This window comes from Grampus griseus (assembly GCF_964374135.1).
Source record: "Grampus griseus genome assembly, chromosome: 10".
In the NCBI taxonomy this organism is placed as follows: Eukaryota; Metazoa; Chordata; class Mammalia; order Artiodactyla; family Delphinidae; genus Grampus; species Grampus griseus.
In genome coordinates, this window is record NC_139004.1 from 99,569,619 (window position 1) to 99,593,016 (window position 23,398).

The 23,398-nt window shown below is 55.1% G+C and overlaps 1 protein-coding gene across 2 annotated transcripts in view; it reads left to right on the forward strand.

Moving 5' to 3' along the window:
* Positions 1-430: 430 nt before the first annotated feature.
* Positions 431-23,398, forward strand: part of CAND2 (cullin associated and neddylation dissociated 2 (putative)) — a 29,233-nt gene continuing 6,265 nt past the window's right edge. For both annotated transcript variants that reach the window (XM_082662856.1, XM_082662857.1), the window contains exons 1-11: positions 431-566; positions 5,528-5,671; positions 8,663-8,817; positions 9,524-9,647; positions 11,579-11,844; positions 13,107-13,212; positions 13,394-13,536; positions 15,406-15,692; positions 16,730-16,871; positions 17,213-18,715; positions 20,903-20,998. In XM_082662856.1, the coding sequence (XP_082518982.1) occupies positions 499-566; positions 5,528-5,671; positions 8,663-8,817; positions 9,524-9,647; positions 11,579-11,844; positions 13,107-13,212; positions 13,394-13,536; positions 15,406-15,692; positions 16,730-16,871; positions 17,213-18,715; positions 20,903-20,998 (3,034 nt within the window). In that variant the 5' untranslated portion in view covers positions 431-498. The remainder of the gene's footprint in view (positions 567-5,527; positions 5,672-8,662; positions 8,818-9,523; positions 9,648-11,578; positions 11,845-13,106; positions 13,213-13,393; positions 13,537-15,405; positions 15,693-16,729; positions 16,872-17,212; positions 18,716-20,902; positions 20,999-23,398) is intronic.

Below are 23,398 nucleotides of genomic sequence, written 5' to 3' on the forward strand. Positions count from 1 at the left end.
GAAAGCTGAGGCTTACAGAGGTCAAGTAACTTGGCTAAGGCCTCACAGCAGCAGAACTGACGGAGGTGGGGTTCGAACCTGAGACTCTCTGTTACCATGCCTGTGTCTCGCGAGCAGGGTTGAGGCCCACAGGAATCATAGGGAGAGGCTGTCCGGTGATAGGTGGTGAGCTTCACGTCTGTGGGAGTGTGCAAGCCGGTGATGGGCCGTCTGCAGGGCTGGCGCCAAGCCGAGACCACAGAGCTACTGGCGGGCCCCTCCCGCCAACCGCCTCCCGCCTCCCGCCTCCCGCCAACCGCCTCCCGTCTCCCGCCTCCCGCCTCCCGCCTCCCGCCTCCCGCAGCGGCGGCCAAGGCAGAGGCGAGCGCTGCGCCGCGGGGCGGGGCGGGGCGGGGCGGGGGCGGCTATTTCTGTTAGCTGAGCACAGCCCGCGTGCGGCGGGGGAGGGGGCCGCGGCGCCATATTCCTTCCCGTCGGCGGCCCCGCGGCGCAGCCACTATGAGCACCGCCGCCTTCCACATCTCTAGCCTCTTGGAGAAGATGACGTCCAGCGACAAGGACTTCAGGTGCGCCCGCTGCCCGGCCCCCGCCTCTCCGCCCCGCCCTGAACCCCCGGCCTTCCCCTCCCGGAGCGCCGGCCCTCCCCCGGGACCCTGCAGCCACCATCTCTGCTCCTCGCAGCGGGCTCCACTCCTGCCCCCGAGACGCCCCCTCCCCGCCTCTGCGCCCGGCGGAAGCTCGGGCTGAGTTCTCCGCGGATTGCTTGCCCTGTCCTCTCCGGGACTCCAGCCCAGCTGCGTCTCCCACCATGCAAACTTCAGCCCCTGCCTGCCGTCCCGCGTCTGAGCCGCAGCTTGCCCCTCTGCACGCTTCCTCTGCCTCTCCTCTCTCCGCTTATGCCCAGCCCGCATCTCTCCCCGCATTTGGTGGGCCCTGGCCCTCCTCTTCAACCCCCACTGAAACCCTCGGCCTCTCCTTGGGGAACCCAGCGCCTGCCTCTTTTTCTCCGCATTGAAACTCGCTCCCCTCCCAGGACTACAAACCCAGTGCTGACTTTTTCACTCGTACCCTCAGCTCTGCACTCTTCTCAACATCACCCCACGCCTCCTCCCCGCACTTCATAGGGGTACTCTTTCCTCGCCTCCCGGGTTTGCTCTGACACCAGCTGAGGGAGGGGGCTGGGCTGAGTGGCTTAGCGGACAGAGGTAGGTGATGGTTCTGGTGGGGGCTTATAGGTTTTGTGGGCCACTCCCTTTCTGGCCCAGTCCCCTCCTCCTCAGGGGAAACTGAGGCCCAGAGAGGGAAAAGGACTGGTCCATAACCACACAGCCAGTTCTGTGCTGTAAGGAGTCCTCAGAGAGAATATAGACCGTTGAACATTCTGTCACTTTACTCCCCCCCCCCATTTTACAGATAAGAAGAGTGAGGCTCAGAGGCGAGAAGGGCCCAGGTGCAGTCACAAAGCTAGGAAGTGGAGAATCGAGGTGCACAGCCAGGCCAGTCTAACACAGAGGATGAGATCTCAGCAAGGCCCCCTGACAGCTAAGGATACCCAGGCCCTGCCCTCCTGGTCTGACCCCTGCCTTCGGCAGTTTATTCCTCAGCACCGCTCAAGAGGCCCCGCTTTAGTAGAGCCTCTGAGCCACAGTCCTGGGTTCAGATCCTGCCTCCGGCCACTTACTGGTTGTGTGACTGTGGATAAGCTGCTTAACCCCTCTGAGCCTCAGCTTCTGTTTCTGTGAAATGAGGGTAATAACAGAACCCACCTAGAGGGTTGGTGTGAAGATGAAATGAGTTAATACATGCGGGATGCTTAGATTAGTGTCTGGCACCAGGTAAGCGCTTAATAGATTGACACTGTTGTGATTTTGGGCACATCAGAAATCTGCCAGTCCCCTCCCCTGTCTGGGCCTTTACCTGGAAGTTCTTTGTCTGCCTCGTCATTTCCCCCCTTCACCAGGCTAGCTGCTACTCAGTTGTCACCTCTTTGGGATGCCTCCTGATACCCAGGCAGGGTTAGGCACCTCCCCCGGCCCATATTTCTGCTGCATAACTGTTTAAGCCTGGGAGACCCAGAGCTCCTGGACCTCTGGACTGTGCAGTCTCCTTTTGTGTCCAGAGCATGTTCTGGGTACACAGGTGAGGCTCAGTGAATGTTTTCTGTGTCCCAGGCTCCCTGCTGTCCAGTGTAATCTCATTCAGTCTTCCTGTCTGCCTGGGTGGTAGTGATCGTTCTTCCTGTTCCTTAGAGGCTTGGAGAGGTGAAGTGACTTGCCCGAGGTCACACAGCCGGCCAGTCACCGAGGGGATTTGCACCACTGTCTAGGCCCTCAGGTCCAGGCTCCAGGAGAGGGAATTGGCCCTGCCAACTGGAGCCTGAGAAGCCCTTCCAGTCTGCTCTGCCAGCGGCCCTGAGAACACTTAAAACCACCCCAAGCATATGAGGATGATATCTATTTTTAAAGTCCAAATACCAGGGGGCCTGACCAGCTGTCCAGGCACCCATGTGGCCGAGTATTTCAGTTGAGTTGCCTCTAGGGTTTCTCTGGAATGAAACTGAGACTGTGTCCTCTAGCTCCTGGAGGTGGACGGTGACTGCAGGTGGGGGTCCCAGGCAGGTGGAGGAAGCCTTCGATCCCTGTTGTTCTGCGCCCCCACTCTGTGGGCAGGCGGCTGCTCTACTCCCACTCAGACTTCAACAGTGAAATGGGTAAATTGAGGGGTCTTGCAGGAATTCCTACATCATTTATTGAAAACATAGTAGTATTGGTTGAGGAGCCAGGAGACCTGACCAGTGTGCTTCTTTTCCCAACTTGCTGTGTGATACTGGGTGGTTCATGCAACCTCTCTGAGCCTAGTTGCCTCATCTGCCTCATGCCAAAAGCTGCTTGTCCTAGTAAAACTTTCCAAAGGTGTTATAAAGTGGGGCAAAGAAAATTCCCATTTTATAAATGGAAAAATTGAGGCTGAGAGAGGAGTCAGTTGTTCAAGGTCACCCAGGTGATCAGTATATGGCCAGTATATTAACTTAAAGCCAAACTTCGGTGCCCACACTCTTATCTACCAAATGATACCCTTTCCTGTATACGCCCCCTTTACGACCGCCACACACATATACACATATATGTGAGAGCTGTGTTTGCAGGAACTCTGGGGTGTCAGAAGTGCTGGGGAGTATTTCAGAAGGATTAGTTTCTGAGTTTGGATTTCCACACAGCTGGTTGGCTCTGAGCCCTGTTAGGGGCTGGTCCTAACCCTCCTTCCCCTTCTGCCCTTACCCTGCCCCCTCAGGGCCTCTTTGGACCTGTTTGCTGGGCCTGGAGTCCCAGAGATGAACTGACAGGCCTCTGTGAGTTCACAGTTCAACAGGGGAGACACTGGTGACCAAGCTTGCAGTGCAGTGTGAGAGATGCTATAATAGAGGGGTGCAGAGTATCTGAGAGGGTCCTATCCAGGGGGACCAAGTGTGCTTAGAGATTGTGGGTGGAGGATAGGGCAGGGTGATGAGAGGAGTCTTCCCTGAGACTAGGACATTTTGAGCTGGGCCCTTGACAGGTGAATGGGAGTTCAGTAGGTGGAGAAGAAAGAGAGAGACAGGAGGCCCATCTTGGGCAAAGGAGTCCATCCCTTGGGTTGCCAGGCTGAGCTGGGTCTCCATGGACTGCAGCAGAAACTCAGCTTCAAGGCCCTGCCTGCCTTCTCTGAACATCCCTTCAGCAGGACAGACTTAGGAGTGCGTGTGGCTACCCCTGGCCTTGTCCTGGCTCAGATCCAAACCTCATCCTTCATCTTACCTTGGCTGCTTGTCCTGAGGTGGCCAGGCCCACAGGTGGGCATGGTCAGCCCTGCCACCCCCTCCTTGCCTCCAGCCCAGCCTCCTTTCTTCTCTCAGGCTTGAGGCTTATCCCAGCTGTTAAAAATAAACAGCTGTGACACCAACAAGTGCCCTCCTGCCTAAGGGGCCCTAGGGGCCACTGTGACATCCAGCAGCAGGTCTGAGCCTGCAGAGATGAGGCTGGAATCCCACTGTGACCGATTTTGCCATAGCAGGCTTGGTGGGGCAGGGGGAGCGGGTTCTTGGTTGACTCGCTCAAGCTAGAAAGCAAGGCTGGTGTGAAGAGGCCTGGTTGGGGAGCAAAAGCTGGACGCTTTCTTTGGGGCCGCCACTCTCTGATGCGGACTTCACAGCATCTCTCCTCTCTGCTGTCAAGTGCCTGCAGGAGCCAGTAAACGGCTGCAGTGGGCCTGGGGAGAACCTGCTGACCTGGGGAGTGTGCATCTACCTACAGCGGGCAGCCGCCACTGCCTCGAGCCAGTTATAGTCACCAGAGACTGTTGGCCCAGCTGTATTCAAATATTCTGTTTTCAAGAGAATCTGGAAATCAGTACTTTTATGTCAACTCTTCTAATTTTTAAATGTCAATAAATAATTCAAATTTTTGAAGAACATTTGCCAGGTGGACACAGCCGAGGGCTGCCAGTTTAAGACTGCTCTCCCCTCCTGATCTTGGCAGGAATGGTGCTCCATGTTGCCACGGCAGCCCCAGCTCTCCGTGACCTTCCAGCTCAGACTCCACTGCAATTTCAAATGCCGGGGACAGGGCATCCGGCCACACGGATCTGCCCAGCTGTGAGTGGGTGGTCCTTGACGCTGATGCCCACCCTGGGTCTGCGAGCTGTGGCTGGGGACTGCTCAGCCGTTGCCATCTATGTCTAAGATATGCCTGTTGCCCGTCAACCTGGCCTGGGGCGTTAGTTCTCAGAGTGTGGTCCCCGCCCCTCAGCCTCATCTGGGAACTTGTTAGAAATGCATAATTTGGGGCCCCAGCTCAGACTTTCTGATTCAGAAACCCTGGGGCCCAGCAGCACTTGGCAAGCCCTGCAGGTGATTCTGATGCTGGCCACGGTTTGAGACCCGCTGGTGTGAGGGCAGGGCTGAGTGATTCTTTGAGGTCAGGTGGGCTGGACGGGGCTCGTCCTCCTCCACCTGTCAGGTAGAGAGGCTTCCTGCTGACACCTGACTCGGTTGCAAGGTTTGTGTTCGACCTTCTAGCCCGAATGAGACGCGAATGACGTGACATTATAATCATGGCGGGACACCTCCTGAGTGCCCACTGTGTGCTAAGCACACCCCATACATTGTCTTCTTTTATCTTCCATACAGCCCCACAAGGCAGGTACCGTTCTCATCCCCACTTTTCAGACAGGTTAAATAAGGCTCAGAGAGGTGAAGTAACTTGCCCAAGTTCACAGTTGCATAAATGGCAGAAGCAGGAGCCATGTGCTTTGGAGGTCCTAAGCCTTTAGCTGGGATGCTGTGTGTCTGAGCCTGCCACCTTGGGTCAGTCGGTGTCTCACACACGCGTTGCCTTTTGGTAGCCCAACTGTGCCCACAGCCCAGATAATCTATTGCCCTTGACTGCCCCTGACCCTTTGTATCAAGGTCCGCTTCTGGGGAACTCTGAGGTACTGCCCATATCACCGGGGCCCAGGAGCTGCTCAGCAATCCTCCGTCCTCCCTGCCCAGGTTCATGGCTACCAGTGACCTGATGTCAGAGCTGCAGAAGGACTCCATCCAGCTGGATGAGGACAGCGAACGCAAGGTGGTAAAGATGCTTCTCAGGCTTCTGGAGGACAAGAACGGGGAGGTGCAGAACCTGGCGGTCAAGTGGTGAGTGTCGACCCTGGTGGTGATGGGAGGGTCCCTGACCCTTTGGGGTACAGCCTCTGAGAGAAGAATTGCTGAGCAACTGTTGGAGCCCCAGTGGAGCTGGACAGTGACTTGGTGTAGGTTCCCCCAGAAGTACACCCTGTGGCAAGGATTCAAGCGTAAGTTTACTAGGAAAGAGATCCCAGGAAACTAGGTAGGGGGGTAGAGAAGTGAGGCAGGGAAGGAAGAAACGCAATAAAGCATCAAGCAGGTTTCTCCTGTGGGTGAGTGGAGCTTACCCCTGCTGGGGATCCCTGGCACACAGTGTAGGACATGCACCTTGGAGTGTTCGCACCTGCCAGCTTTCCTTGGTTGAGGGCTGCTCCTGGGGTAGGTGGAGCGTTATGCATTCCTTGGCATCTCCAGCCAGGGAAAGCCCTCAGGCACAGATGCAGGAGTTGGCAGCTGGAAGGTCAGGCTGGCATGCACAGGAGTGGTGGGGGTGAAAGAACGCGGCGGGGGTGGGCACATTTGCCATAGGCCTCATGAGGTGTCGTTCTGAGACCTTTGCCAGTTACCCCCAGAGCTGAAAAAGCAAGATGGGGTATGTGCAGGGCATGTGTGTGTGTGGCGGGGTAAGCAGGGGACTGAGGAATGGCGGGGGTCAACAGAATTGGGGCACTGCCTCTCAAACAGTACTCTGTGGGCTGGATCCAGGTGTTCTGGGTGGGTAGTGAATTTCAACTTGATCCCAAGAGCATAGGAATTCAGTAAAGAGTTTCATGCAGGAACAAGACGTGCTCAGCTTTGTGGTCTGGGAGCATCCCTCTAACGGTGGAATTGAGATCAGGTGGACTGGTTTCCTACTAGCAGAAGCAAAACCCCTTTTTATAACACGTGGTCTGAAATACTCTTTTCTTAGCACGAAATGAAATTCATGCATAATAGAATCTGCCTTTACACATGATTACAAAACAGCTTATATAATGCCTTAAACCGGAGCATAAAGGACAAATAGGAGGAACGTTGTTGATGGTAAAATAGTATGTGTTTCACTGTGTAAATGCTCAGGCACGTTGACGGTAGACGTGTAATGAAGTCGTGAGAAGCCTGCACCTGAGGTAGGCTTGCCAAGGCAGGAAGCAGGTGGAGACAGGTGTGGATGTTGGGGACTCAGCACAGGCAGCATTGATCTTACGAGATTTTCTGAAATGGTGACCGTGTCCCGGTAAAGTTTCCCAGGAAAATAAAGTACAGTCTTCCTTCGAGTTACCTGATAACTACATTTTTGGAAATTTTAGAGTATATTAAAATATTAATATTTTAATATATTAAAATAGTGCAGAAAAGTACTTTGTGTTTATATGTAAAATGAAATTAGGTTTTGGACTCAGATAATTATAGAAAGGCTTTTTACCTGTGTGAATGCCCAGTGGGATGTTAGAAACTCCAGCAGGACATGGAACATGGTTTTGCAATATTGTCTTTCTATTATCCCCGACCCCCCCACCCCAACCCCCCCTTCCCTCAATAAAAGGCAGAAGTGCCATCTCATTAGTTGTGATGAACATAACTAATAGAAGGCCCCCCCCAGTAAATATCCAAAACGCCCCTCAGGGCAGAATCACCCCTACTGAGAACCAGTGCTATAGAAGGTAGAGTGGAAAGACCTGTGATTACTTAGAGAAAGAAGTCAAGAGTTTGCAAAGTGGTGTGCACTGCGGCCACCTGGGACCCTTGTTTAAACTGTGTGCTCCCCACCCAGGGATTCTAATTCAGGAGTGGGCTGGGGCGGGCAGGTGAGGATATAGCACCCGGGAATCTGCATTCTAATGCGCACTGTCATCTGAGAACCACTCTCTTAGGTCAGAGGTTCTCAGCCTTGACTGCATGTTAGAATCACCTGGGGAATTAAAAAAAAAAAAATCCCCAGCTCCAGGCCACACCTGAAACCAATTAACTGAGACACTCTGGGGCTGGCACCTGGGTAACAATTTCTTAAAAGGCCCCAGGTGATGGCAATGCCCACTTAAGGCTGAGAAGCAGTGCGGTGCAGTTTTTACACTTTCACATGCATTCGAATCACCTGGGGGTTTTGTTGACGCACAGATTCTAGTTCGGTAGCTGTCGGGTAGGACCTGAGCTGCTGCATCTCTGCATCTCCAGGTAGTGCTGATGATGCTGATCTGTGACCACACTAGGAGAAGCAAGCCTCTAAGGCAGGTTCTCAAAGTGTGGTCCCTGGACCGTCAGCATCTACTGCGAACTTGCTAGAAATGTAAATTCTCAAGCCCCATCTAGACCCCTTAAGTCTGAAAAGCTGGGGTGGGGCCCAACAATCTGTGTTGTGTGTGTGTTTTTTTTTTTTTTTTTTTTGGTTACGTTGGGTCTTCGTTGCTTCATGTGGGCTTTTTTTTCTAGCTGTGGCGAGCAGGGGCTACTCTTCGTTTGCAGTGCTTGAGCTTCTCATTGCAGTAGCTTCTCTTGTTGTGGAGCGCGGGCTCAGTAGTTGTGGCTCGCAGGCTCTAGAGCGCAGGCTCGGTAGTTGTGGCGCATGGGCTTAGTTGCTCTGCGGCATGTGGGATCTTCCCGGACCAGGGCTCGAACCCGTGTCCCCTGCATTGGCAGGCGGATTCTTAACCACTGTGCCACCAGGGAAGTCCCACAATCTGTGTTTTAACAAGTCCTCTAGGGGATTCTGATACACGCGCAAGTTTGAGAACCCTACTCTTGGGCATTCCTTGGTTTCCAGCTGAGGTTGCCGGGTTCGATGGTTTGGCCATATACTGAGATGTAAAACCCAAGAGGAGATGCAGGTTTGGGAGGTGCCAGGAATGATGTCGGCATACCCAGACGGTACCTTTCTTTCTGGCAAAATAGGAAGTCCCCTGTTGATCTGGGGCCTTTTCCTCAGCACATGTGGCCCCACAGACATGAGGGGATGTAAGGGGTAGCCCGACTCGAGCTGAGCCTGGGCTTTTGGACCTCCTCCCTCCCTCCCTCCATACTCAGCCTGGGTCCTCTGGTGGGCAAAGTGAAGGAGTACCAGGTGGAGACCATCGTGGATGCCCTCTGTGCCAACATGCGGTCAGACAAGGAGCAGCTCCGAGACGTCGCTGGCATCGGCCTCAAGACCGTCCTGTCGGAGCTCCCCCCTGCAGCCACAGGTACTCAGGTCTTAGGGACTCGGTGCTATTGCTATTTGTCCTGGTTTATGATTGAAGAAGCTGAGGCTCAGTGAGGTGAAAGGACTTACCCAAGGTCAGCAAGCTAATAAGTGGCAGAGAATTCAGACCCAGATCTGTTAAACTTCATGGCTCTGTTTCAGGGATGCTTTTAGCTGCAAGTAACGAAGTCTAACTAATGGCAGCTTGAAGAAGTAGGGGGTTACTTTTCTCACATAACTCTGAAGGGATCAGCCACTCCATTTTTACAGCCATTCAGAAGCTCATTTAGGACAGGGCTGAAGTCTCTACCCATGTCTCTTGCCCTTTATAAGAAAAGCACGTGTTTCCCCAGAAGACTTTGACCTGTATCTCAATGGCCAGAACATGGTCACCTGGCCTCTCCAAGCAGCAAAGGAGTCTAGGAAAGAAGTGCTTAACTTTTCCCACCTCCCCATGGGAAGGCAGAGGGCAAAGGGGTCAGGTGTGGGGTGAGCCAGCCAGCAGGTCCGCCCTTGGTTCTTTAGCTCCCCAGCTGTCTCCTTTAGTTCCATCTGACTCTGCGTCAAACCTTGGACCACGCCACCCCTGGCTTCCCTGGTCAGCAGGATTTGAGGGATGTGGGCTCAGGAACACAACCAGAGCAAAGGCCGACCACAGGTGGAGGCCAGCCCTGGGCCTCACCGCACCCACCTTGTGCTCTGTGCAGGCTCTGGCCTGGCCACCAGTGTGTGCCGGAAGATCACAGGCCAGCTCACCAGTGCCATCGCCCAGCAGGAGGACGTGGCTGTGCAGCTGGAAGCCCTGGACATCCTCTCTGACATGCTGAGCAGGTGCGGGAGGCCACCCTGGGCAAGGAGGACAGGGGGACAGGGAGGGTCTCAAAGTCACAGAGCCAGCACTTACTGTCCGCCAGTCCCTGTGCTAGGGCTCTTTAATCGTACCAGCAGTGTCCCAGGAGAACTCGTTTGTCACCATTTTCTGGGCTCTGAGAGGTGATGTGGCCTGTCTGCAGGCACAGTCAATAAATGGCAGAACCTAGGTGTTGAATTCAGGTCTCTCCATAGCTGGAGCCCACGTGTGTTCATCCTCTCCCTCGGCCCTTCTTTCTCTTTTTTTTCTTCTCTTGGATTAGTGTAGCTGGGCCTTGGTTTTAAATTGCACTGCACATTTTTAAAGTATTCATTCATTCAGCCTCTCAAGATTTGAGCACCTACTGGAAAAATGTCAGGTGCTGGACTAGTTCTGGGAATATGGAGTTGGCTGGGTCTTGGCGGCCCCTAAGGAAAAGCTCACAGGCACATAAATCTGTGAATGGAGTAAGAACAACAATACGGCTAAGAGCAGGGCCCGTAGGAGCTCAGAGGAGGAGCCCTTAACCCAGCTGGGGGATGGGGAACCTTCCTAGAGAGGGTCCAGCCAGCTGAGCCTTCAAGGGTGGGCAGGACTTGGCCAGGCGTGGGTGAGCCTAAGGGGGACCCCGTATGGGGGACCTGCCTTTGGCCCAGAGGGCAAAGACCAGAGAGACATGAGGTCCTGGGGGTTGTGTAAGGCAGTCATGGGGTGTCATGAGGAGGGGCTGGTGTGGAGAGATAAGGGCTGGGAAGGTGGGGCAGTTGACTAAAGATTCTACTGAAAGTGTGAGGGGCTCACGGAGGGGTTCTCGGCAGGCATGAGGAATGCCCTGGGTGTATTTGTGTGTTTTAGACTGATCTTTCTATGTGCAGAGTGCACGGAAGATGGGAGGGGGTTGAATGGGCAGGGAAACTGCTTAGAAGGCTTCTGCAGGCAGGTGAATTCAGGTTGTATTTAGGAGGTGGACTCCACAGTGCTTGGAGTGGATGAGAGGCAAAGACTCAAGGCTGACACCCAGGGGTCTGGCTTTCCTAACTGTGGGCACAGACACAGGGCCACTGGCCGTGTAGGTGCGCTCCAGGAGCAATGTCGGGGTGGGCGTGATGGTTTCTGTTTGGAACATGTTGAATTTGAGGTGCCTGGGAGGTACCCACTCAACCGAAAACTCCATAGGGCAGGACTGAGGGCCAGAGTCCGTCTTGCTCTCCTGAGTTTCCAGCCCAGGCCCTGTCACATAGTAGGTGAACACATAAATAAATGAAACCCAGGAGAGAGGTCTGGGCTGGACAGAGAGATATGGGAGGGTGAGGTCAATGTGTTGGTGTAGAGTGAGAGAAGAAAAGGTTTCAGGACACATATGGGACAGGAAAAGCACAGGCCTGGTTTGAAGGTGGGACAGAAGCTGCTGCAGGGGCTGCGTTCTATCTGTGCAGAAACCATTCTCTGGTGTTCCCTCTTGCCTTGAGCCTGGAGCTCAGCTTATCTAAAGGGCATTGGGGAGCCACTGAAGGAGTTAGGCAGAGGCACACTTTTTTATTTATTTATTTTTTTGCGGTACGCAGGCCTCTCACTGTTGTGGCCTCTCCCGCTGCGGAGCACAGGTTCCGGACGCGCAGGCTCAGCGGCCATGGCTCACGGGCCCAGCCGCTCCGCGGCATGTGGGATCTTCCCGGACCGGGGCACGAACCCGTGTCCCCTGCATTGGCAGGTGGACTCTAAACCACTGCGCCACCAGGGAAGCCCGAGGCACACTTTAGATCACTCTGGCCTCAGTGATGGGGAGGGTGAGGGTCCTTGGGTTGTCATAATGGGGGAGGCGGCCAGGCACCCATGGGGAGAGGGGAAGTGCCTGGCCCAGGCTGCCCGCCGGGTGGGCCTCGCCCGACACCCCTTCCTTCCGGCTCCCCAGGCTGGGCGCCCCGCTGGGCGCCTTCCACGCCAGCCTCCTGCACTGTCTGCTGCCGCAGCTGAGCAGTCCGCGCCTGGCCGTGCGCAAGCGGGCCGTTGGGGCGCTCGGCCATCTGGCGGCCGCCTGCAGCACCGACCTCTTCGTCGAGCTTGCTGACCACCTGCTGGACCGGCTGCCTGGCCCACGTGCGCCCGCGAGCCCCGCGGCGATCCGCACCCTGATCCAGTGCCTGGGCAGCGTTGGCCGCCAGGCAGGCCACCGGCTCGGTAAGGGGGCGGGGCCCCACGTAAGGGGGCGGGGCCGACTACCGGGATCCCGGGAGAGGGGCGGGACCTGGGCTGAGGGGGTGGGGCCCGGGTGAGCCACCTCTGGTTAGGGGGCGTGGTTGAGGTGGGGAGGGTCGGTGGCGGTGCTGAAGCGCCTGAAGAGGAAGAGGGCTCGAGAGGCAGCCAGGTGGGCCCTGAGCTCAACCTGCTTCTGAGCCCTACCCAGAGGCTCGCGAGGGTAATTATAAGTCATGCCTCCAAAGGGATGATGTATGTACAATAAACCGCACTACTTAAAGTGTACAATTCAGTGTGTTTTGACCTTTTCGCGCACTTGTGAAACTACCACCGCAATCAAGATGCACATTTCCATCACCCCCAAAAGTTTCCTTGTGCCTCTTTGCAGTCCATCTACCCTCTGCCCCACCCTAGGCAACCACTGACCTGCTTTCTGTCACCAGAGATGAGTTTTGTAGAAATGGAATCCTGCAATCAGTTTTGAATTTATTCTCAAACACCTTGGAGTTAGTTCGGGCTAGAACAGGGCAGTGTAAGTAGAGTGGCCACGGTCTGCCCTCCCTCCCCTCTGGCTCGCTCACTGCAGGGGACCTTAAAAGCGCACATGGAGGCCCCAAGCCTGCAGTCCATACTCTGTCCACATCCCCCCAAACAGCAGCCACCCTCGGGAGCATGGACCTGGGCAAGAGAACTGCACAGGACCGGAAAGGTTCAGGGTAGGGAAGGGTACGGCTGGAGAAAAGCTAGGGCAGAGTCCGTATAAAGCCCCGGGGGCAGTGGGGGGGCCCCTCTTGCCTGGTTTGTAAGGGCAGTGCCTGCCTCCCCACTTTCCTTGCCCAGGTTTACAACCTAGCGCAGGAAATCAGGCAAGAACGTGAGTAATAGTTTCAACAACAGAAGCTACTTATTGAGTGCCTGCTTCGTGCCAGGACCTGGGTGGAGATCTTTACCTGAATCTTACTGTTAATCTTGACAAACTCTCTGGCTGGTAGGCGTTGTTATCCCTACTGTGAAGATGAGTGGTCTGAGGTTAAAGAATGTTGCGATGTGCCCAAGGTCCCATAGCTTATAGGGTGCTGAGTCAGGGCTAGAACCCACATCTGCTTGACTCTGAAGCCTCTGAGTAACTTTGCAGTGGCCAGGGCTGCAGGTGCAGGCGCAGGCTGAATGCTGTGGGCTGGGGGAGCCCTGGAGATGGTCTGGCCTCATCTCACCTTGCCTCAGTGACCCACCTGGCCCTGCAGGGACCCATCTGGACCGACTGGTGCCCCTGGTGGAGGAGTTCTGCAACCTGGATGATGATGAGCTTCGGGAGTCCTGCCTCCAGGCATTCGAGGCCTTCCTGAGGAAGTAGGTGCAACAGGGGTGCTGGAAAACGGGGGCCCTGGGGTTTCTTTGAGAAGTTGGTGGGGATGGCGTGGGGGCAGGATGCTGGCCTCAAAGCAGTCAGGTCTCAGGACTCACCACTGGGCCCCATCCCCAACCCCGTCTTGCCTGGGTCCAGCAGAGCCTCCTGCATCCCACCCCACAGGTGCCCCAAGGAGATGGGCCCCCACGTGCCCAGCGTGACCAGCCTCTGCCTCCAGTACATAAAGCACGACCCCAACTATAACTATGACAGTGACGGGGAAGAGGAGCAGATGGAGACAGAGGACAGTGAGTTCAGTGAGCAGGGTGAGTGGCCAACTTGTCCTTGGGCTGGTGGGTGGAAATGGGTGCAGCCTTCCCGGGAATCCCCCAGCCAAAGACAGGGGCCACATCTGGTGCCCCCATCCTGATCCCAGCTCTTCCTCAGGCTCCAGCCCTGCCCTTGGAAATCTGGATCCTCTGTGGTACCCACACTCTCTGATTGCACAGATCACAAGATAGTAGTAATTGCTGTTGTTTATTGAGCATCTCCTGATGTCCTCTGTGCTATTTTCTTTTTAAATATTTATTTGTTTATTTTTGGCTGTGTCAGGTCTTAGTTGCGACACGCAGGATCTTTCATTGTGGCGCTCGGGCTTCTCTCTAGTTGTGGTGCGCGGGCTTAGTTGCCCCACGGCATGTGGGATCTTAGTTCCTCGACCAGGGATCGAATCCACGTCCCCCGCTTTGGAAGGTGGATTCTTAACCACTGGACTAGCAGGGAAGTCCCCTGAGTACTCTCTTATTTCATGTTCCTTATAATGACCCTAGGAAATGAGGTATTTATTATCATCCCCATATTTCAGACAAGGAGATTGAGACTTAATGAGAAGAGATTTGCCTGAGATAACACAGCTAGGAAGTGTCGTAGCTGGGACTTGGAGCCATGTTTGCCAGACTCTCCCACCTCGTGCTGCCATCTCTGTACCTTTTTAGTTACGGCTTCCAAGAGCCATTGCTTTAACCCAGCAGAGTGAAGCTCTAGTGGTGGAATGATTGGCACTGACAGGGAGAGATACCTGGATGGGGGATGGACTCAATGGCTTCTTTCCTTCTGTGCCTGTGGGTCTGTCTGTCACTCAGAGGGAAGGCCCTGGGCCCTGGAGGCATTGATGGAGGTGAAGGCCTTAGGTCCTGATGGGTACTCAGAATGAGATGCAGTGGTAGGAGATGAGATTGGACAGGCATTTTGGGCTCAATTGCCCGGCCAAGGAGATTGGGCATTTTCTTGTGAGTAACAGGGAGCTCTGGATGTTTCTTCATGGGTGACATAGGGTGGAGATAACGAGGGTCCATCAGAGGGGACACATCTGCTAAGCTGACAAGACACATCTGGGGGACCATCCATCTGGCCCACTATGGCTTGTCCAGATGCAGTGCTCTGAGAGTCTGAGTTCTCTGCAGGGCAGTGTGGGTAGGAATATGCTGGCCTTTGAGCCTGTGCCTGGGGGTGTCCCTAGGGAGGACCATCCCCCTCTGAGCCTCATGCGTGTCTCCCAGATGTATGAGTTGGCTCTGTGGGCCTCATTCATCTCTGCTGTTTCTAGCTGTGTGTTCTCAGGAGAGTCTTCGCCCTCTCTGAGCCTTACATGTATCATCTATAAAAGGGGGCTCAAGACACCTTCATTCCTGAGGCATGGTGAAGACTTGAGCTCTGATCTCTTGGGGGAGCTTGGAGAGTGGAGAGCCACACAAACACAGCTTTTCCTTAATTGTTAGTCCTGCTTGGAAGCTGGAATCAGGACTCTGTCTGGGGCAGGGGAGCTATCACCTTTCCCTTCTGAAATCCCAGTAAATGAAACATCACGCAGCCAGTGCTGAAACCAAAGTTTGGGTCTTGTGCCCCAAATGGATTCCCTAAATCCTCACTGGAAGCTTGGGAGTCAGTTTTTCCCTGGTGTAGTCAATACAACCAGGAGTCTGGAGGCAGCGGGAGGACGCTGGCCTACCTCCAGCTGGTTCCCTGCTTGACGCCACCCCTAGCACAGGGCAGGTGTTCATTAACGGGTAGTGACCATGGAAAGGTGGGGCCCCGACGGAGCCCTCCTCACTGCTCCCTCACTTCTCACCCCTCCGTCCTGGGAGACCGCCCTGGGTGGTGCGCAGGGCTCCATGAGTGTCCGGTTCCCTCCCCAGAGAGCGAGGACGAGTACAGCGACGATGATGACATGAGCTGGAAGGTGCGCCGGGCAGCGGCCAAGTGCCTGGCGGCTCTGATCAGCTCTCGGCCCGACCTCCTGACCAACTTCCACTGCACCCTGGCGCCCGTGCTCATCCGCCGCTTCAGGGAACGCGAGGAGAACGTCAAGGCCGACGTGTTCGGAGCTTACATCGTGCTGCTGCGGCAGACGCGGCCCCCGAAGGGATGGCTGGAGGAGGAGCCCACCCAGTCGGGCAGCAACCTCCAGATGCTGCGAGGACAGGTGTGCCTGCCCGCCCCTCCCCCTGCCCCTCCCTCCTGCTCACCACCCTTCCCTCCTCCATCCCCTCACCCTCCCACCGCCCCCCATCTCTCCACCCACTGGATTGTGCGTACCGAGCACCTGCTGTGTGCCCAGCCCTGTGTATGAAGTGGCGGGGCACAACAGGGGGCAAGACAGATGAAGTCCCTGTCCCTGGACCACACAGTCTCGGGCAGATAGCCAACAGCACGAGTAGGGTTCCAGGCCATAGCAAGGGGGTTCAGTTTTTTTATAAGAGGGTAGACGCCACGGGAGGGGAATTATGGGATCCCACTCACATTTGAAAAGGCTCACTCTGGCTGCTGTGTGGGGAATGGATTGTAACGGGCTGGAGGCCGCTGCAGCTGTGCAGGTGAAAGGGCTTGGTGCCTTGGGCAGGGGGCAGGGGGACAGGTGGTTGGACTTGAGAGATAGTTTTGGGGTTTGCAGATGGATGTGAAAGGCAAGGGGCAGGGAGGTGTCATGTGAGTTCGGGGCTCTGGCTAAAAATAGTGCAGTCCCTGACATGGTGGAGGGTGGAGCGGGGGCATGTCCAGAGTTCTGTTCTGGACATTTATGTTCGAAGCCCTCGTTGGATGCCGGAGTAGAGGTGTCTGGCGGGCAGTCGGCACACAAGTCTCGTGTCAGAGATGTAGATCTAGGAGTCATTGCTTCAGGGGAATCCTCAACTCGGAAGTGGATGAACTCACTGGGGAGGGAATCTAGCTGGAGGAGGGAAGGGGGCCCCGGTGCTTCACCCTCACCAAGCGTAGGAATGAGAACCACACTGCCCGGTGACCTTGAGCAAGTTACTTCAACTCTGTGCCTGTTTCCCATCTGTCAGCTGGTGAGTGTGGAATCAGGTGCCTGGTACAGAGCGAGTGATGGGAAGCTTGGGGTGGAATGATCCTCTCCACGCTGGGGGTCCTCCATGGGCAGGTGCCCAGGCCGAGTCCCGCAGTAGTGGGTGGGGTTTGGAGGTTCCCGGGTGGTCACTGACCTCCCCCCTCCATCCACAGGTGCCTCTTGTGATTAAGGCCCTGCAGAGGCAGCTTAAAGATCGGAGTGTCAGGGCCCGCCAGGGTTGCTTCAGCCTCCTCACCGAGCTGGCAGGCGTCCTCCCGGGCAGCCTGGCAGAGCACATGCCCGTGCTGGTAGCAGGTAAGATGGACTGGAACCCAGTGTCTGCTGTTCTGGGCTTCTTCCTGAACCCAGACCCCAGCCCCAATCCCTGAGAGTGCCCCTGTTCAGCAACCTACAGTGGCTCCCCACTGCCAGCAGTGAAAACAGGGCCGGGGTGCCATGTTCTGTTTTTAAATAGGTTTCCTGGCCTGTGTCCTCAGCCCTGGCCCCGGCCAAGCCCTGACCTCATAGAATCTGCTGCATGAGATCCCAGGTGCCTGGGTCCAGCTCAGACACCTGAGGGTACTCCACCCCTGCATCCAGGGAGGGCTGAGTTGGGTCAGGGTCTGTGGCCTGGTAACCTTGCCTCCCACCCCCAGGCATCGTCTTCTCGCTGGCGGACCGCTCCAGCTCCTCCACCATCCGGATGGATGCCCTGGCTTTCCTGCAGGGGCTGCTGGGCACAGAGCCGGCTGAGGCCTTCCACCCCCAGCTGCCCGCTCTCCTGCCACCTGTGATGGCCTGCGTGGCTGACCCTTTCTACAAGATCGCAGCCGAGGCCCTGCTGGTGCTCCAGGAGCTGGTGAGGGCCCTGTGGCCGCTGGACGGGCCTCGGCTGCTGGACCCCGAGCCCTACATTGGAGAGATGTCTGCGGCCACCCTGGCACGGCTTCGTGCCACTGACCTGGACCAGGAGGTGAAGGAGCGGGCCATCTCCTGCATGGGCCACCTCGTGGGCCACCTGGGTGACCGGCTCGGGGAGAGCCTGGAGCCGTCACTCTTGCTTCTCCTGGACCGCCTGCGGAATGAGATCACCCGGCTTTCTGCCGTCAAGGCGCTGACACTGGTGGCCGTGTCCCCACTGCGGATCGACCTGCAGCCCATACTAGCTGAGGCGCTGCCCATTCTGGCCTCGTTCCTGCGGAAGAACCAGCGGGCGCTGCGGCTGGCCACACTGGCCGCCCTGGCTGCCCTGGCCCAGAGTCAGGGCCTCGGCCTCCCGCCATCCGCCGTGCGAGCCGTGCTGGCCGAGCTGCCCTCCCTTGTCAGTGAGAACGACATGCACGTGGCCCAGCTGGCTGTGGACTTCCTCGCCACCGTGACCCGCGCCCAGCCAGACTCGTTGGCCGAGGTCAGCGGCCCTGTGCTGGCAGAGCTGCTGCGTTTGCTGCGCTCGCCCCTCCTGCCAGCCGGTGTGCTAGCGGCCGCTGAAGGCTTCCTACAGGCCCTGGTGGGGACCCGGCCGCCGTGCGTGGACTACGCCGAGCTCGTCGGCCTGCTCACGGCGCCCGTTTACGAGCAGGTGGCGGACGGCGGGCCCGGCCTGCACAAGCAGGTGTTCCACTCGCTGGCTCGGTGCATGGCGGCCCTCGCGGTGGCCTGTCCCCAGGAGGTGGCGGGCACAGTCAACCGCCTGGTCTCTGATGCCAGGTCGCCCAGCTCGAGCCCAGGGGTCAAGGTCCTGGCGTTCCTGTCGCTGGCCGAGGTGGGCCAGGTGGCCGGGCCGGGCCCCCAGCAGGAGCTGAAGACGGTGCTCCTGGAAGCCTTGGGCTCGCCCAGCGAGGACGTGAGGGCGGCTGCCTCCTACGCGCTGGGCCACGTGGGCGCGGGGAACCTGCCTGACTTCCTGCCCTTCCTGCTGGGGCAGATGGAGGCCGAGCCCCGGCGGTGGTACCTGCTGCTACACTCGCTCCGGGAGGCCCTGGGGGCCGCCCAGCCTGACAGCCTGAAGCCCTACGCCGAGGACATCTGGGCCCTGCTGTTCCAGCGCTGCGAGGGCGCCGAGGAGGGCACCCGGGGGGTGGTGGCCGAGTGCCTCGGGAAGCTGGTCCTTGTGAACCCTCCTTTCCTCCTGCCGCGGCTCCGGAAGCAACTTGCTGCAGGTAGGGGCACAGGGGTGGGCAAAGGCAGCCCAGATCGGAGGTGGGCAGAGGTCCACATAGGGTGAACTTGTTCAGGTGGTCAGGTCTGAGAGTCACAGTGTTGACAAGGTTCAAGGCAGAGGAGCCATTAAAAACAGTGTTTCCTGAGATTTAAAGGCCTCTGCCTGTGGGACCCTCTGGGATGGAGGGGACAGAATCCTTGATGTGTCCCTCCAACAAATAAACTTTTCACGGTGCCACTTGTTGTGGACAGCAGCCCTGTGCTCCAGGTGAGGGTTAGTAAAGGCAGTTCTCTGAGGGGCCAGAAACGGCAGCCTGCAGAATGCAGCTGTGTCGGGCTAGCATGAGGCAGGAGCAAATGTAAACGTGGGCTAGGATTGGATGCCAGGCCCCGGGTGTGGAGAGGGCCAGGGAAGGGGTGAGGAAGGCAGGTCTTACGTTCTGGGGTTAGGGCGCGTCAGGGTGTTCTGCAGCTCAGGGGGGAAGAAAGCGGGCAGGTGGACTGTGGGCTCTTAGGCAGGTGAAAGCCCCTGAGGGCGAAAGGCCTCCAGGCCTTGAGCTAGTCCCCTGGTCCCCGTAGGGTCAATGCTGTGTTAGTTGACATAATGCAGCCAAAGTGCTTGCTATAGTGGGTGGTACCTAATTAGCACTGCTAGTATCCACTGTTGTTGCTGTGTCAGTGATTCCAGTTAAGCCCTTCCTGGGTTGCTGGTATACAAGCAGCAGCTCTGGGCCCTCACCGCTGTGTGGGCAGGACAACCACGTTGAGGACCTCACCTGTTAACACTGCACAGGGCTCTTCACGAGGAACCTTGGGAGGCAAGAGTCTTGGGATGAGGGGCAGCCCTGCCTTTTCTAAGCTCAGATTTGTTTAGACCTCGTGCCCGCTGTTGAACCAGCTAACCAGTCACATTTCCTATTTACTGCTGGCTGCTGGGATGCTTAGAGCCGAATCAGCGGCCTGCTTCTAGCAAGTTCATAGGACTTTCTAGTTGCCTCTCGCTGCATGCCCCTCACTCTGGTTTCCATCTCACTTTGTCCTTGGCCTCATTTTTCTTAATTCAGTTAATCCTCTTCTATGTGTATTACCTTTATCAGCCACCCTGAATCTTCTTAGGAGCCAGTCAGGATGGAAAGAGAAAGAGGAAAAAACTACAAGTCTGAAGTCAGTAACTCACTCACTCATACCCTAGCATCAAATTGTAAACTTTCTGCTGAGTCTTGAACTGCAGTCTTGGATGGAAACAGCCTTAACCCATTCAGTGCTGTGTGCCGGAGGGGTGGAAACTGCCAATTAATCTCCTTCACCCTAATGGGAAGTGTACTCCCTTCCCTTTCTGCAGCTTCTCTACTCAGAAAGCAAGCAGAAAAGCAAAATTAAGTGAGTTCAGCCTGCTTGAAGCATAACTGCTCCCTCCTTGGAGAAGCCCACAGAGAGGGCTCAGAAGCAGCTGGTGAATTCTGGACCTGCTGGGTGACCTTAGACCTGAATTTAACCATTCCAGTCTCTCCTCATGTAAAATGGAGATTAAGAAGAATTTTTATTAATTATTGTTACTAATATTATATGATTTTTTTTGTGTGTGTGTGGTACGTGGGCCTCTCACTGCTGTGGCCTCTCCCGTTGCGGAGCACAGGCTCCGGACGCGCAGGCTCAGCGGCCATGGCTCACGGCTCCAGCCGCTCCGCGGCATGTGGGATCTTCCTGGACCGGGGCACGAACCCGTGTCCCCTGCATCGGCAGGCGGACTCTCAACCACTGCGCCACCAGGGAAGCCCTATATGATTTTTTATTATTATCAACCAGTGACTAGGATTAATTAATCCTGAGGATTAATTGAGATAATGTGTCTGAAAAATAGGACGCAGCCCCAAGGCCTGGGCAGAGAGGTCTTTCTTGGGCTGGAGCCCTGTCCTGGGTTCTCGTTGTCCGTTCCTGTCCTTGGCGTGGCTGCCTGAGAGCTGGCAGTTTTACGCTCTCAGCCGAAGTAGGAAGAATTCAGGGGAGATTCTGGGCTGCCAAGGAAAGTGGTAGCATCAGCTTCCCCAGAGATGTGCGGGGCGTTTCGTGTGGGGAGGAGACGTGGTTCTGTCTCCCACGGAGGCAAGGGGACCCTCAGTGCCCTCCGGCCTGCGGGTGTCCGGGACCCGCCGCGCCCGCCCCAAGTGCCCCCTCCCGTCCTGCAGGTCAGCCACACACCCGCTGCACTGTCATCACAGCCCTCAAGTTCCTCATCTCGGACCAGCCGCACCCCATCGACCCCATCCTGAAGACCTTCGTTGGTGAGTGCCCCCGCCCCTCTGCCCCCTTTGGTCACCTCCACCCTGTTCTTGGGCTTGAGCTGATTTTTCTTTTTTTTTTTTTTGATTTTTATTGGAGTATAATTGATTTACAATGCTGTGTTAGTTTCAGGTGCACAGCAAAGTGAATCAGTTATTCCTATATCTCTACCCACTCTTTTTTTAAAGATTCTTTCCCATATAGGCCATTACAGAGTATTGAGTAGAGTTCCCTGTGCTCTACAGTAGGTTCTTATTAGTTATCTATTTTATATATAGGAGTAGGTATACGTCCATCCCAATCTCCCAATTTATCCCTCCCCACCAGCCCCTTGGTAACCATATGTTTGCTTTTGATATTTGTAAGTCTGTTCTTGTTTTGTAGATAAGTTCATTTGTATTGTTTTGTTTTTTATAAATTTATTTATTTATTTTTGGCTGCATCGGGTCTTGGTTGTTGTGCGCAGGCTTTCCCTAGTTGCGGGTAGCGGGGGCTACTCTTCTTTGCGGTGCACGGGCTTCTAGTTGTGATGGCTTCTCTTGTTGCAGAGCACGGGGTCTAGGTGTGTGGGCTTCAGTGGTTGTGGCACGTGGACTCAGTAGTTGTGGCTCGCGGGCTCTAGAGGACAGGCTCGGTAGTTGGGGTGCGTGGGCTTCGTTGCTCCGCGGCACGTGGGATCTTCCTGGACCAGGGCTGGAACCCATGTCCCTTGCATTGGCAGGCGGATTCTTAACCACCGTGCCACCAGGGAAGCCCTTGTATTGTTTTTTAAAATTAGATTCCATGTATGAGCGATATCATACAATATTTGTCTTTCTGTGTCTGATTTACTTCACTCAGTATGACAATCTCTAGGTCCATCCATATTGCTGCAAATGGCATTATTTTGTTCTTTTTTGTGGCTGAGTAGTATTCCACTGTATATATGTACCACATCTTCTTTATGCACTCCTATGTCTGTGCACATTTAGGTTGCTTCCATGTCCTGACTGTTGTAAATAGTGCTGCAGTGAACATTGGGGTGCATGTATATTTACAAATTATGGTTTTCTCTGGGTATATGCCCAGTAGCAGGATTGCTGAATCATATGGTAGTTCTGTTTTTAGCTTTTTAAGGAACCTCCATACTGTTTTCCATAGTGGCTGCACCAATGTACATTCCCACCAACAGTGTGGGAGGGTTCCCTTTTCTCCACACCTGTCCCAGCATTTATTGTTTGTAGATTTTTTGATGATGGCTATTCTGACCGGTGTGGCGTGATACCTCATTGTAGTTTTTGTTGTTTTTTTTTTTTTTGCTGTACGCGGGCCTCTCACCGCTTCTCCCATTGCGGAGCACAGGCTCCAGACACGCAGGCTCAGCGGCCATGGCTCACGGGCCCAGCCGCTCCGCGGCATGTGGGGTCCTCCTGGACCGGGGCACGAACCCGTGTCCCCTGCATCGGCAGGCGGACTCTCAACCACTGTGCCACCAGGGAAGCCCCATGAATAAGTATTTTTAAGCCTATTGAAATATTTTCTTCCTCATCAAATTTTTGCCCACTACATTTTGCATCCATTGTGGTTTCTTGCCTGAATAAATGATTACTGACAGTTGCTAAATGACAACTTTCTAATTCCAGCATTCCTCCCATATTTATTAGTTTGCATTTTGTTCTCAGAAATAACTTTTCCTTTTCCCCCATTTATTTATTCATTGATTTGTTCATATCATTATAGACTCAGGGATTTGTATTTCACTCAATGGGTTATAATCTATTACTGTCTTTAATTTATTTTGATTCCCAAGATTGTCTCACATTTAGCCAGTGGGAGCCCTTCAAGCTGCTGCTTATGTTCTGTTGATATGTTTCCATCATTCTTTGAGCATCTCCTTACCTTTTGGCATGATAAGGTGCTCCCGACCCATCTTGAACCTTTCCTGCCCCAGCCCTGGAATCAACCATTTCTCCAAGGAGCCTGATTCCTTTTAGTGGAGAATAGTATTCAGAATCCAAGATCTGAGCACTAGGTGTGCTCATTGCTACTGGGGTGCCATTACTTCGAGGCCCTCTCAGCAGACAGAATCAGGAAATCTAAGTATGTATGAGTTTACGTGCATAGTCAGACACACATATATATTCCCGTCCAACACCACAGGGTTCATGCTAGCCTTTTCCCTTTCCATATACCCTTCCGTTACAGGAGAAACCCAGCTCCTGAGATATTTATTCACTTAATCCTGGAATACACAGAAGGTAGTCATGAGAATTGCTAACCCTCATCTGTGAAAAATCAGTATTCGTTTATAATTTTGTCTTTAGCCTGAGGGCATCTTGTCACAATGCTTTGGAAGTTACTTAGGTGAGTTGTTTTCTCCTTCATAACCTGGGTGGTTATATTAATCATTTGAAATTCAGTTG